The sequence below is a fragment of the Megascapheus bottae genome, chromosome 1, assembly GCF_031878675.1.
Source record: "Megascapheus bottae isolate mThoBot1 chromosome 1, mThoBot2.hap1, whole genome shotgun sequence".
Lineage (NCBI taxonomy): Eukaryota > Metazoa > Chordata > Mammalia > Rodentia > Geomyidae > Megascapheus > Megascapheus bottae.
This window is the reverse complement of record NC_143509.1, coordinates 32330195-32341960: the sequence shown is the minus strand read 5'-3', so window position 1 is coordinate 32341960 and position 11766 is coordinate 32330195. Positions and strand designations below refer to the sequence as shown.

At 41.4% G+C, this 11766-nt stretch overlaps 1 protein-coding gene across 1 annotated transcript in view; it reads right to left on the bottom strand.

The window, feature by feature from the left end:
• Positions 1-1007: 1007 nt before the first annotated feature.
• The window catches only part of LOC150068922 (olfactory receptor 7E178-like), a 29006-nt gene continuing 18247 nt past the window's right edge, over positions 1008-11766 (bottom strand). Inside the window, exon 7 of the mRNA XM_090329651.1 lies at positions 1008-1176. Coding sequence (XP_090185777.1) covers positions 1008-1176 — 169 coding nt within the window. The remainder of the gene's footprint in view (positions 1177-11766) is intronic.

Below are 11766 nucleotides of genomic sequence, written 5' to 3'. Positions count from 1 at the left end.
GGCCAATAGTCTGGAAATTGCCTGTTTTATGTTGCACTGGAAGTTCCCAAATTCACACTCAATGATTTCCTTTTTATCAAGAGTAATTCTCCTAGACCTTGAGCATTTTCCTTGAGCGTGGAATTAATTAAATAAGTTCATCTGAATTTCTCTTAATTCTGTATTTATTATTATCAAACACAGAGGTGTTGTAGTTACATAAGTCATGTCATAAGTATATTTCTATTTGGACAATGTCATCCCATATTGATTTTTTTCATAAGATCTTCTAATATTTTTCTTCCTCTCTGTCTCCCTCCTTTTTTTCCTCCCTCCCCAAGTCTTCCTTTATTCCTTCTTCTTTTGTTTTCTTTCTGCCAGTACTATGCCTTAATTCAGAGCTTGGATTCTATCCCTGAGTTTTTGTGCTCAAGGTAGCACTCCATCGCTTGAACCACATCTCCAGCTCTGGGTGTTTTACTGGTTAATTGAAGTTCAGTATCTTATAAACTTACACACACACACACATACACACATACATATTTTCACACACATATGTTAGATGTTGGGCTTAAGTGAGGGAAGAAATTGAGCAGGGATGGATGGGCAAATGAGGTCCTCATTCTCCAGGGGTCAGTGTCCAGAATGATCCAGCTGGCCAGTTCCTGTTCTTCTGCTCTGGCTGCCCCGCCCCTTCTGTCAGCTACACCTGTAGGCTCCTCCCTGGCTCACACCAACCACACCCTGCCTTCCCAGCTGGGGGTCTCCCAACAAGCATCTTGCTTGGTCTTCCAGCCACACTCTCCTCATAACTGCCCAGGCACCACTTGCTAATCCTAATGGGGCACCTGGGTCAAGGTAATCCAACTGGAGTTTCTGGCCATTGGCCATGCCCTGGGGCAACACAGGTGTGTGGACTCTTGTCTTCTCCACCAACACTGCTTGGTAAACAATCCTGGTGACCAGCACCTATGCATCTGGCCTTTCATTTTCCTCCTTGAATGCTATCACTAAGTGCACTTTAAAATTCACTCCCCACACTCCAGCCCTTTGGCCACCCATGACATCTCTTCATCACCACCTGATGCTTGTTGGCACTTCACAGGCTGGACCGTTTCTGAGGGAGCAACCATGCAACAATCAACCTGAGGACAGCAACCATTCCTTTTGTCTGAAATTCTAGGACATCCTTGAAATCTGAAAGAGAATAAAAACATGAAGTAAGCAAGGTCTTCCTACCTCAGTCTCCTGATTGTCTGGATTGCAAGTTCACTCAGCACTCTTAAAGCCTGATAAGAAAATTTGGTAATGATAAGAAAACCAGAATTATCTGTTCGGTGTGAAAATATTGGCCTAATAGTACACTCAGTTACTAAGAGAAGCCAAAGAATGGTAGAAGAATTCTATATGTACTTTTATCTGCCTCTTGGAGTCTGGGCCTATCTCCTCCCCAAATCCTCCCCACATGGCTAGAGTGTGTTGTGATCTCGGCTTGTTCCTTCTGGTATGGTAGAAAGCAGGCTGGGTTGAGGGTACACACTTTTTCAAAGTCTTTTTTATCCAGATAATTGTTGCCATTTGCCAGCTTAGGTAAATATTTATGGAATTCCTGAGTAGGCCTGCACCACTAGGAATGGAGTCATTGCCCTTTGTCTTCCTTCCTTCCTTGTATGCCTTCTTGTTTCCATTCAATTTTGCCTTCACCCTGAAAGATATAATTTAAACACCACAGGCTAAGGCTGAGACATTGTCCTACTGGTAGGGTGCTTGGTAAGCCTGCACAAAGCCCCTGGTTCTATTCCTTGGTTCCCCATACTCAAAGAAAAACAGAAGTGATGCTTTCCTTCAAGTGATAAAGTTCTAGCCTTGACCAAAAAAAGCTTAGGGAGAGTGTTCAGGCCCTGACTTTAAGCAATAACAATGGGGTCGGGGGCCAGGAAACCAACAGGCCAGCCTCAAACTCTGCAGCATACCTACTGATCAGAGGTTCCCTAAAAAATGACCAACCCATGAAGTGCCAACATACAACAAGGCATGAAGGACAGTGTAGAATTCTCTCCTTTCAACCCACACTTCTTGTCCACCTAACAGCAGGTACCAACAGAAGAGAAAAACTCACCCTTATCCCCAGGTGTTGGGAGGGAGTGATAGGATTTCACTGTAGATTTCCCACACCTGTGTGTATTGTGCCAAGATTGTCCCATGTTCTGGGAATGACCCCCTCCTCCCCGTGCTCAGGGCCCATGTACTTGAACCTCCGGTGGCAACAGCTTGATGCTCAGTGGTTAGACACCTGAGCTCTGATTAATCTTAAAGTGACCAGTGGTTTAAGTTACCAAATAGCCAATCAGGTGATTGTAACTATGAAATTCCCCTATAAAAGCTGTGTAAAATCTTTGTTCAGGGATTCTTAGCATTGCCAGCTACCGGTACGTGGAGGTCCGAGTCTAGACTCGTAATAAATGACCCTTGCTTTTTAGCTTTGACTGTGGCCTCTGGTGGTCTTTTTGGGGTTCTAGGAATTCGGGTACAACATGTGCACAACTTAGACTAAGCAGTGACACCTGGGTCCAAAGCTCTAATGGACTCTGGTCTTTCCAGTGACAAACTCTCTGAAACCGAGAAGTTAACAAAGTACTTTGCATTCCAGTCATCAGGCTCCACCACCACAAAGCACCAAGACTAAGGAAGACAATCCCGGAAGATAGCACTCACCTGCACAGACATGCATACCGGTCTCTAGTTTGCAATCCTGCTTAGGAAAATTTGACCTAAAATCCATGGTTCCCCAAGACTGACAAAAGGTAGAGGGGCCTGTTTTCTCTACAGAAATAAGCTCCTCTCAAGGACTCTATTGGAAGTTTGCTTGCCTGGGATGCACACACACACACACATTCCATTCCTTGGAACCACATACATAGAAAAGCTAGAAATAGTGCTCCGAGTCAAGCAACAGGCATTGAACAACAACCCAAGTAGAATTCTTAGGTCCTGATTTCCAGTATCAGGACTGCCAAAAAAAGAATTAAAAAACCCTAAATGCAACCCCCCTCAAAAATTTTTGCTGGTCTTTCTGAATGTTCACCAAGCACTCTATCAGTAGGCCAATGTCTTGGTCCTGGTTTGTGCTGTTTCGAGGTTATCTTTTATGGAGACAGCAAAATTGAATGGAAAGAAGGAGGAATGCCAGGAGGGAAGAAAGACAAAAGGCACTGACCCCATTGGTATTGGTGCATACCTAATAGGGGATTCCATAAATATTTACCTATGACAGCAAATGCCAAGACTCATCTGCTAAAAAAAAAAAAAAAGACTTGGAAGAACTGACTGCCATCAACCCAGCCTGCTTACTACCACACCAGAAATAACAAGTCAGGCTGACAACACAGTGTAGCCTTATAGGGAGGAGTTGGGAGGAGATAGGAACAGACTTCAAGAGGCAGAGACACCAGTTCTCAGGACAAAGACGAATGCACACTTTTTGGGAGATTCTTAGTTTGAATATGGTAATAAACATACACATACAGTTCTTCTAAGTTGCTTTGTTGGTTTCTCTCAGTAATTGAGTGGGCTATTAGGCTGAGATTTTCACACCGAACTGATAAATCTGGTTTTCTTATCATTACCAAATGTTCTTATCAAGCTTTGAGAATGTGGAGTGAACTTGCAATCCAGAAGATCAGGAGTCTGAGGTAGGGAGACCATACTTATTTAAATCAGTCCATCTGAATTTCTTAATTTTGTATTTATTATTATCAAGGTAATTCACATTGGTGTTTTAGTTACATAACTCACAGTTGGGATTCTATCCCTTAGTTTTTGTGCTCAGGGGAGCACTCCATCTCTAGAAACACATCTCCATCTCTGGATGATTTAGTGGTTAATTGAAGTTCAGTGTCTCATAAACTATCACACACACACACACATTTTCACACACATTTATGTTAGGTGTTGAGCTTAAGGGAGGAAAGAATTAGAGCAGGGATAGTTGGGCAAATGTAGTCCAGATCCTCCTGGCGCCGGCGTCCAGAATGAGCCAGCTGGCCAGTTCCCCTCCTTATATTCTGCTCTGGCTGCCCCACCACGCTCTGACAGCTCCCCCTGTAGGCTCCTCCCTCCCTCACACCAGCCAATCACTGGCTTCCCAGCTAGGGACCTCCCAACATGCACCTCGCCTGGCCTCCCAGATACACCCTCCTGACAGGCACCACTTGCTAGTCCTCTTGGGGCCCCTGGGTCAAGGCCATCCTCCCAGATTACCTTGCCATGGGGCCTTGCCCTGGAGCAACACAGGTGTGTGGAATCTTGTCTTCTCCACCAACACTGCTTAGTAACCAATCCCATTGACCAGCACTGGTCCATCTGGCCCTTCATTTCCCGCCTTGAATGTTAACCTTTAGTCCACTTTAATATCCACTCCCCACACTCCAGGGCTGTGGCCATCCATGGCATCCCAGTTCCTTTCATCACCACCTGATGCTTGTTGGCACTTTCAGGCTGGACCTTTGTTCTTCATCTCCCTTCCTTCTGATTAGATATTGTTGATGCCTCACATCTCTTTTTTTATATCATGTATGGACTTATTTAACTTCTTGATTTCCATTTGAGTGGTTAGCTCAGCAGCTTTACACTTCTTGGACATTTGTTGGAGTTCCATCAGCTTTTTGTTAGTAGATTTTATGAATTAGTCCATTTTTCTTTGCAAATCCTTTATTATGGCCTCTTTTGTGGCTTCCTCTCATTCATGTATCACCTTGTTTATGGTTTCATCTCATTTAGATATGGCTTCCTCACGAATCTCTTTCTGTATGTTTTCAAACTTTTCATTAATCATGTTTATCAATTGTATGTGTATAGCATTTAGAGAACTCTCCTCTAGTTTTGCCATTGACCGCTCCATTACCTGTTTATATTGGGTGGGAGATGCTATTCCTTGATTTGCCATTTTTCTTGAGTTTCTTGTTCTGCCCATTTGAAAATGCGAACAAGATTAATACTGCACAAGATTACAATTTTAAAGATATAACCAACCTAGACCTCTTCAGCTGGCCAGAAAATAGATGTTCACAATTTTAGATTGGTATTATCACTCTCTCTCTCTTTTTGTGCACTTACAGACAAATCTAATACCACCAATGATCACCATTTTATGACCCAAAAAATAAACCCCTCAATCCAATCTCTATTGTATTTAAGTCCCTCTGGACCTACAGTATAATTGAACACCTAAATATACAATTGCTCAACAACCATCAACTGTAGATCCATGCATTATGAAAGTTGAAGGATGAACAGAGGACCAGAGAGAGAAAAATAGTATGAAAGACAAGAGGGGAGGTAAGAAAAGAATAATGTAGGAGTGTAAGATTAATATAGTAATGAAGAAAAGGGAGAGTGTAAGGATAACTGACCTAAGGTGATAGAAAGGTAAAATAGTTGAGTACAAAATTTAGAAAAATAAGATAAAACTTATGAAAATAAGATGAATAATAAGAAGAGTATAAGAAAAAAAGGAAATAGGAGAGTTCAATGATAAAAATTTTAAAAAGTAAAAATAAATAAGAAAAAGAAAAACAAGAAAAAAAGTTTGGGGTAGATCCCCCACAATTGTGAGTTCTTAGACAAGAAATACTAGGGTTAAGAACCAACAGATTAAAAATCAGGTGACTATATCAATATAAATATCCTTTGTATCCAGTCTGTACCCAGTGCTGTCACTATGTTTCTAGGATTGACCACAATGACAGAAGGAAATGGGGGGGGGGGAAGGAAAGGTTCATAATATAAAAAAAAGGTGGAGGTAAAATGGCAAAAAAAAGTATAAATAAAAATCCAAATAAATAGAGTAGAAAAAAAGGGGGGGGGGGAAGAAAAGAAAAAACATGTTATTCTTCAGTTTGTCTTTTTGTGATGGACAGGATACCAAACTTGTGTCTCCACTAAATTCGGGATCCAAACCCTTCAAAAAGTCTTTTTCTCTTGCCATTTGGCTTTGCAGTTTTTCTGATCAGTTTGCTTGATTGGGCAGGAAAAAAAAAAACAATGGAGTCACGAGGGGCTTTCTTTATGGGGACTGCGGCCCCCGCTAGGGGTAGGACTTCCACTGGTGCCTGAACCGACATCCAGCCAAGCTGCCTCTGGGAAAAACCTTTGCCCTTTTGAAAGATGGCACTGCTAGCACCACTTCTCAGGCTCCAGTTGTTTTAGCCGTTTTTTGTTTTTTTTTTTTTTTTTTTTTTGCCAGCAGTCAAGATAGCGCTGCTCTAGGCTGGTACCGTTCTATGGAGGTACTCACAAAATGATGGGTTTTCTGGTTCCGTGAACCTAGCAGGTTCGAGATATGGTTGAGTGACGGCTCTGGGGTCGCGCAGGCTCTGTGTGGCTCTGTCTGGTACTGGTCTGTGCTGCGGAGAAGAGCTGTCTGCTCAGGTTCAGGAGAAAGGCTTTGTCTCCTGAACCGTGGTGGCTTTGAGTGGCGGGCACCACTCCACACTGTCTTCTTGCTCCGGTTTTCTGCCTTTTTCCTCTCTGTCTGAGATTGCTGTTGTGGTAAAGCTTACTTAATATTGATCTTTGGGTACGAACTTTCCCCTATGATTCTGCAACTGGTATCTTGGAGAGAGTACAGAAAGACTCTCACTGAACCGCTGCCATCTTCCGCCATTGACAAGTTCTTTTATCCCTATTATTACTATTATTTTTAAGTAGTTGTACTAAGGATTTGACAGTTACAAAAGCAGTTTTTGAATATATCTCGATCAATGTCACTCCTCCAAAAATGTCACCTTCCCCTGCTCATGCCTTCACTCTCTCCTCACTCCTTTTTAATGACCCATCTGTTTCTTTCCATTTCACTGTGAGAAATCATACAACACGAACCTTAGACTTCTCCCCCATATTAAGGTCAAACTTGAGAGCACATATTATAGCAGAAGGACAGTTTACATATGTCTTAATAAAAACCCCTATTTATTTCTACAAAATGAAGAATTTATCATTATGTTTCTGAGTATCAGAAAATGGAGTACTGGAAATCTAGAGAGTAGGAAAGAGGATGGTAGAAGAATGAAGACAAAAGGGGGAAATGTTATAAAAGATTTTATACCCTTCAAAATTAAGACAATTTAAGGGAGGGGAGTTTGGGTAGAATGAAGGAGAATGGAAGTGTTGATATGGATCAAGATTCATTGTGTTCATCAACTGTTTTATTGAGTGGAAACTCCTTTAGACAACTACTTTAATGTAATTCAAATGTTTATTTAAAAAAAAATAGAATATTGAAGATATTGTTGAAGTTGGGAGAGTTGGGGAAACAGAAAGAGTGGCAACAACCAAAATACATTGTACTCACAAACTGATATATTGAACTGTAATATCAAATTAATATTAATCATGATAATGAAGAAACCAGTGCACAACTTAAAATCCTATTCTTGTTTTTGCCAGTCCAGGGGCTTGAGCTCAGGCTCCTGGGAATTGTCCTTGAACACATTTTTCTCAATGACACTATTCTGCCATTGAGTCACAGCACAACTTCTGTTTTTTTTTCTGCTTATGTGTTTCCAGGGAATCGAATGTAGGGCTCTGTGCATAATAGGCAAGCACACTACTCTAGGCCACACTTCTGGCCACATGTCATGGATATTTTTCGTGATTCTGCCGTCCTTGTGTTGGAAATGTCCAGAGACTTGGCCTATTAATACACAGAGTTTGGTTAATTGTGAGGTGTGGGTATTAATCCTCCAAGGCCATATAGAAGTCAAGGATGAGCCTTCCCCCTCCTGTCTCCAGGACACTGGTCCTATATCTGTCATCTCATCAACACCATCTCTGTTCCTTCTGTGTCTTCATCTCTTTCCTGAGGACAGAGGCTGGATGTGTGCTGGGCACCATATCTGGGGTCCTCAGATCTGTCTCCTTGGGCCATAGCTCAAGAGAGAAGCAGCTTAAGCAATAGAGTGGGGCGGAATGGGTGGTGAAGGACTTTCAGGAATGTCTTCTCTGCAGCATGAGGACAGGTAGGATGGTTTGGGCATCACAGAGGGTGAGGATGCCCTTGTAAAACCTTGCACAAAAGGAGAATCCAAAGTGTATGTCCTCAATGAATTTGCAGGTAGGGGTTGAAGGTTAGGTGTACCAGTATATGTAATGGAAAATTCTATACCTACTGTGCTTTTCATTCTCATTTGTGGGTCACCAAATGTAGCAGCATATAAATGGTCCAAGCCACTTTCCTAAGTTCCTGGAGGTCCTTTCATTTCGCCTCCTCCTAACTTCCTGCTTTTCGCTAGTTAATTTAAAACAAGAGTTTCTCAGAACTCCCTGCCACAGACTGGCTTCCACCTGTGAATCTCAGACCTCAGCCTCTGGAATAGTTAGGATTAGAAGTGTGAGCCACCTGCCCCTGGAACACTGTATATTTTTAAGGAGCAGGCTGTTTCAGCTTCCTCCTATTCATGTGGTTAAACTACAGCTTACTTGATGAGAGGAGTTGTTCCATCAGAATCCTTTCCTACCACACTTTACTCAATTTGTGTGTGCATTGATCCCCATGACCCAATGTGTATTCATATATAGTGAAAATTGAGATTTAATTTCCATGGTTTAGAGAAGGACTAATGCCCTTTGTTTCTGTGAGCCTGACTTATTTCACTCAATACCACATTTCCAGGCCTGCCCATTTCCCTACAAATGCCATAATACCAGAAGAGGCAAGTCAAGAGGAATCAGAAGTAGATTCCTGCCTGTCTGATGAAAGAATAGAGATGAATAAGGACTGTTCATGGGATTGGATTTTCTTTTCAGTGCACTAATGGATGGGAAACTGCTTTGTTCTCCTTACTCAATATTGCTCTAGTGGCTTGGCCTACTGCTGGCCCTTCCTGGTGGGATCTTCCTGAAATCCTCCAGCCCAGTTTACAAGCCAGAATCTCAATCTACACATAAAAGCCCACTCTCCCTCCCTGTCAGTGGATGGCCTTCCAAGAGTCTAGGGCAGGGCACTGGCACCAAAAAATAGGACCCTAGACAGAGACATGCATCATAAACATGTAAAACTCTTGGATCCCTTCTGCTGCCCTGGAACCTGCTTCCTCACACTACAAAGGGTGGGCTGTACTGTCAGGTGATCTTCCTCTAGCCAGCCTTTATGTTCTTAGCTTTCCAACACAGCTGTGTGTCACTGGGCAGACATGTACACAAAAGACAGGAACAGGCATCCCAGAGTGAGAAGATTCTAGAAGTAAATCATTGTCACAATTCACAAACACAAGTATACTGTACTTCATAGGTGGTACATGGTTCAAACTTGTAAATACTTGAGTTTCAAATATTTAGAGCTGAAAATAACTGGATATTTGTTTTCCTTTCTATCAAGATGTTTTTGTTTTTGAGTAGATGTCCAGGTGATAAAGAAGCACAAAATCTAACCCACGTTACAGTTTTCCTTCTCCTGAGAATCTCAGAGGATCCAAAATAACAACGTGAAATTCTCAGGTCTCTGCCTCCTGAGTTCTTGGATTCTGGGTGTGAACCACAGACACACAGCTAAACCTGTTTTTCTTCACAGAAACCAATAAATGATCATTATTTGTGACTGGGTAGGAAAATGAATACATAAGCTATCTTACATTATAGAATGTTTATTGATTTAGAGAATATGGATGAGACAAATAATATGATGTAAGATCAATAATGTAAAATGTATGGCTCATCATATATTTTCTTTAATTATGGGAGAAGAATGTGTGCTGATATCATTTGTGTGCTTGGCTCTCCACACATACTTAACCGAAACAGTTTTACAAAAGTTTGTATTTCACAGAAGTCACTGATGATAGTTAAAGACTATATCATTTAATAATTAGACTAAGCTACTTTTTCTCTTTAACACTTTTTCTAACTTCCTTGTAGAAAAACATTTCAGATTAACAAGTCCACACACTTGTACAAAGTATATTCATCAGATTCACCTCTTCCTTCATTCTTCTCTTCCACCTACCCTTTCACCAATGTGCACATTGCAATCCAAATTTCATTTTTACACACATGACCATTGATTGTCATGACTGCATTCTCCTATGACTCCTTGTTTCCATTCATTCCAGTACCTCCTAAATGGAACCCCACTCAAGACACTGATATTCAGAATATTTCTGTTGTTAAATTGTCTGGGGACTATTCAAAAGTCTTACAACTTGGAATTGCATTCCTCTACATGCTATAATTAGCCACATTTTTTGCCAGTCCTGGGGCTTAAACACAGGGTCTGGACACTGTCCTTGGGCTTTGTCAAGGCTAGAGCTCAATGACACTTGAGCCACAGCACCACTTCCAACTTTTTCTCTACTGAGGAATGAAACCCAGATCTTTGTGTATGCTAGGCAAACAGTCCACCACCAGGGCAAATTCTTGGCCCTAATTAGCCATATTTTTGATGCTGTGTTCTAGGCATAGAACTTGGAAGCTTTGCTTTCCAGAGGACAAATATAAAATCTATTGTTTTGGACACTCTTTTTTCCCCTCTCATCGATGTTAGTGAGTTGATTGGGATTTGTAAGCTTTGGATTAATTTTTCTAATTGTGAGTTCTGCAAATCAGGTTCCATGATGGTAAGAGAGCCTGTCATCAGCCTGTCCTCTGGCATCTCATCAAATTTCCAACAGTATATGACACTGCAGCTGGAAATCCTCCATGTCCACCTATACAGAATCTATTCTGTGAGATTCTTTTTCCTTTTCTTTTCTTGTCTTTTCTTCTTTACCAATCCTGGAGCCTGAACTGAGCACTAGGTCACTGTCCTTGGGCTTTCTCCAGGCTAGTGCTCTACCACTTGAGACATAGACAGTTCTTCCTTTTTCTCTCACTGTGGTATCAAAGAATCAAACCCAGAGCTTTGTGCATGCTAGGCAAGCACTCTACCACCTAAGCATGCTCGCAGCCCTACATAATCCATTCTGAAGAGAGAAAGCTGTGCTTTTTTGTTCAGCTGTGGAGCTTAAACTTGGGGCCTGTCACTGTCCCTGAGCCTCTTGTTCTCAAGAACAGTGCTCTACCACTTGAGCCATTCAGGTTGAGTAAACTGGAAAAAAGTTTTGTTTACTTTTTTCATATATTTTTATTGTAAATAAAAGAAGGGTCACATTATATTCACCAAATAGAAGGTACATTACTTCACAAACATTTATACCCTTTTTCATGTCTTGGTCCCCATTTCCCTCCCCCTACTTCCACCCCTCATCTTTTTTCCCCTGTTCTCTATCTGATGTCAAATAACTAAATAAGCATATATACAATATATCAGATAACAAGGTAAAATACTGTAACAATATGAGATAACCAAGGGATACCAAAAGAGATGAGAAATAATCACTAGAAACCTTGGGATCTCCTGGCAGAGATTTACAATAGAGCAAAACTTAGATATATATTATGATGCTAAATGAAAGGACCTCCAGGATATAGGAAAAAGCCATATAATGAGTGATTGTTTTCTTAAAGTATAGTTTGTTTTGGGTACCTATGGCTGACACCTGTGTTCCTAGCTATTCAAGGCACTGAGATCTTAGGATCCCAGTTCAAAGCCAACAGAGGCAACAAAGGCCATGAGACTCTTATCTCCAATTAACCATCAAAGAGCCAAAAGTAGAGGTGTGACTCAGGGGTAGAAAGAGAAGAAAAATCTCAGTGAAGTTTCCAGAATCTGAATACAAGTCCTTGAGCTGACATACACACAGAAAGAAAGAAAGAAAGAAAGAAAGAAAGAAAGAACAAAAGAAAGAAAGAAAG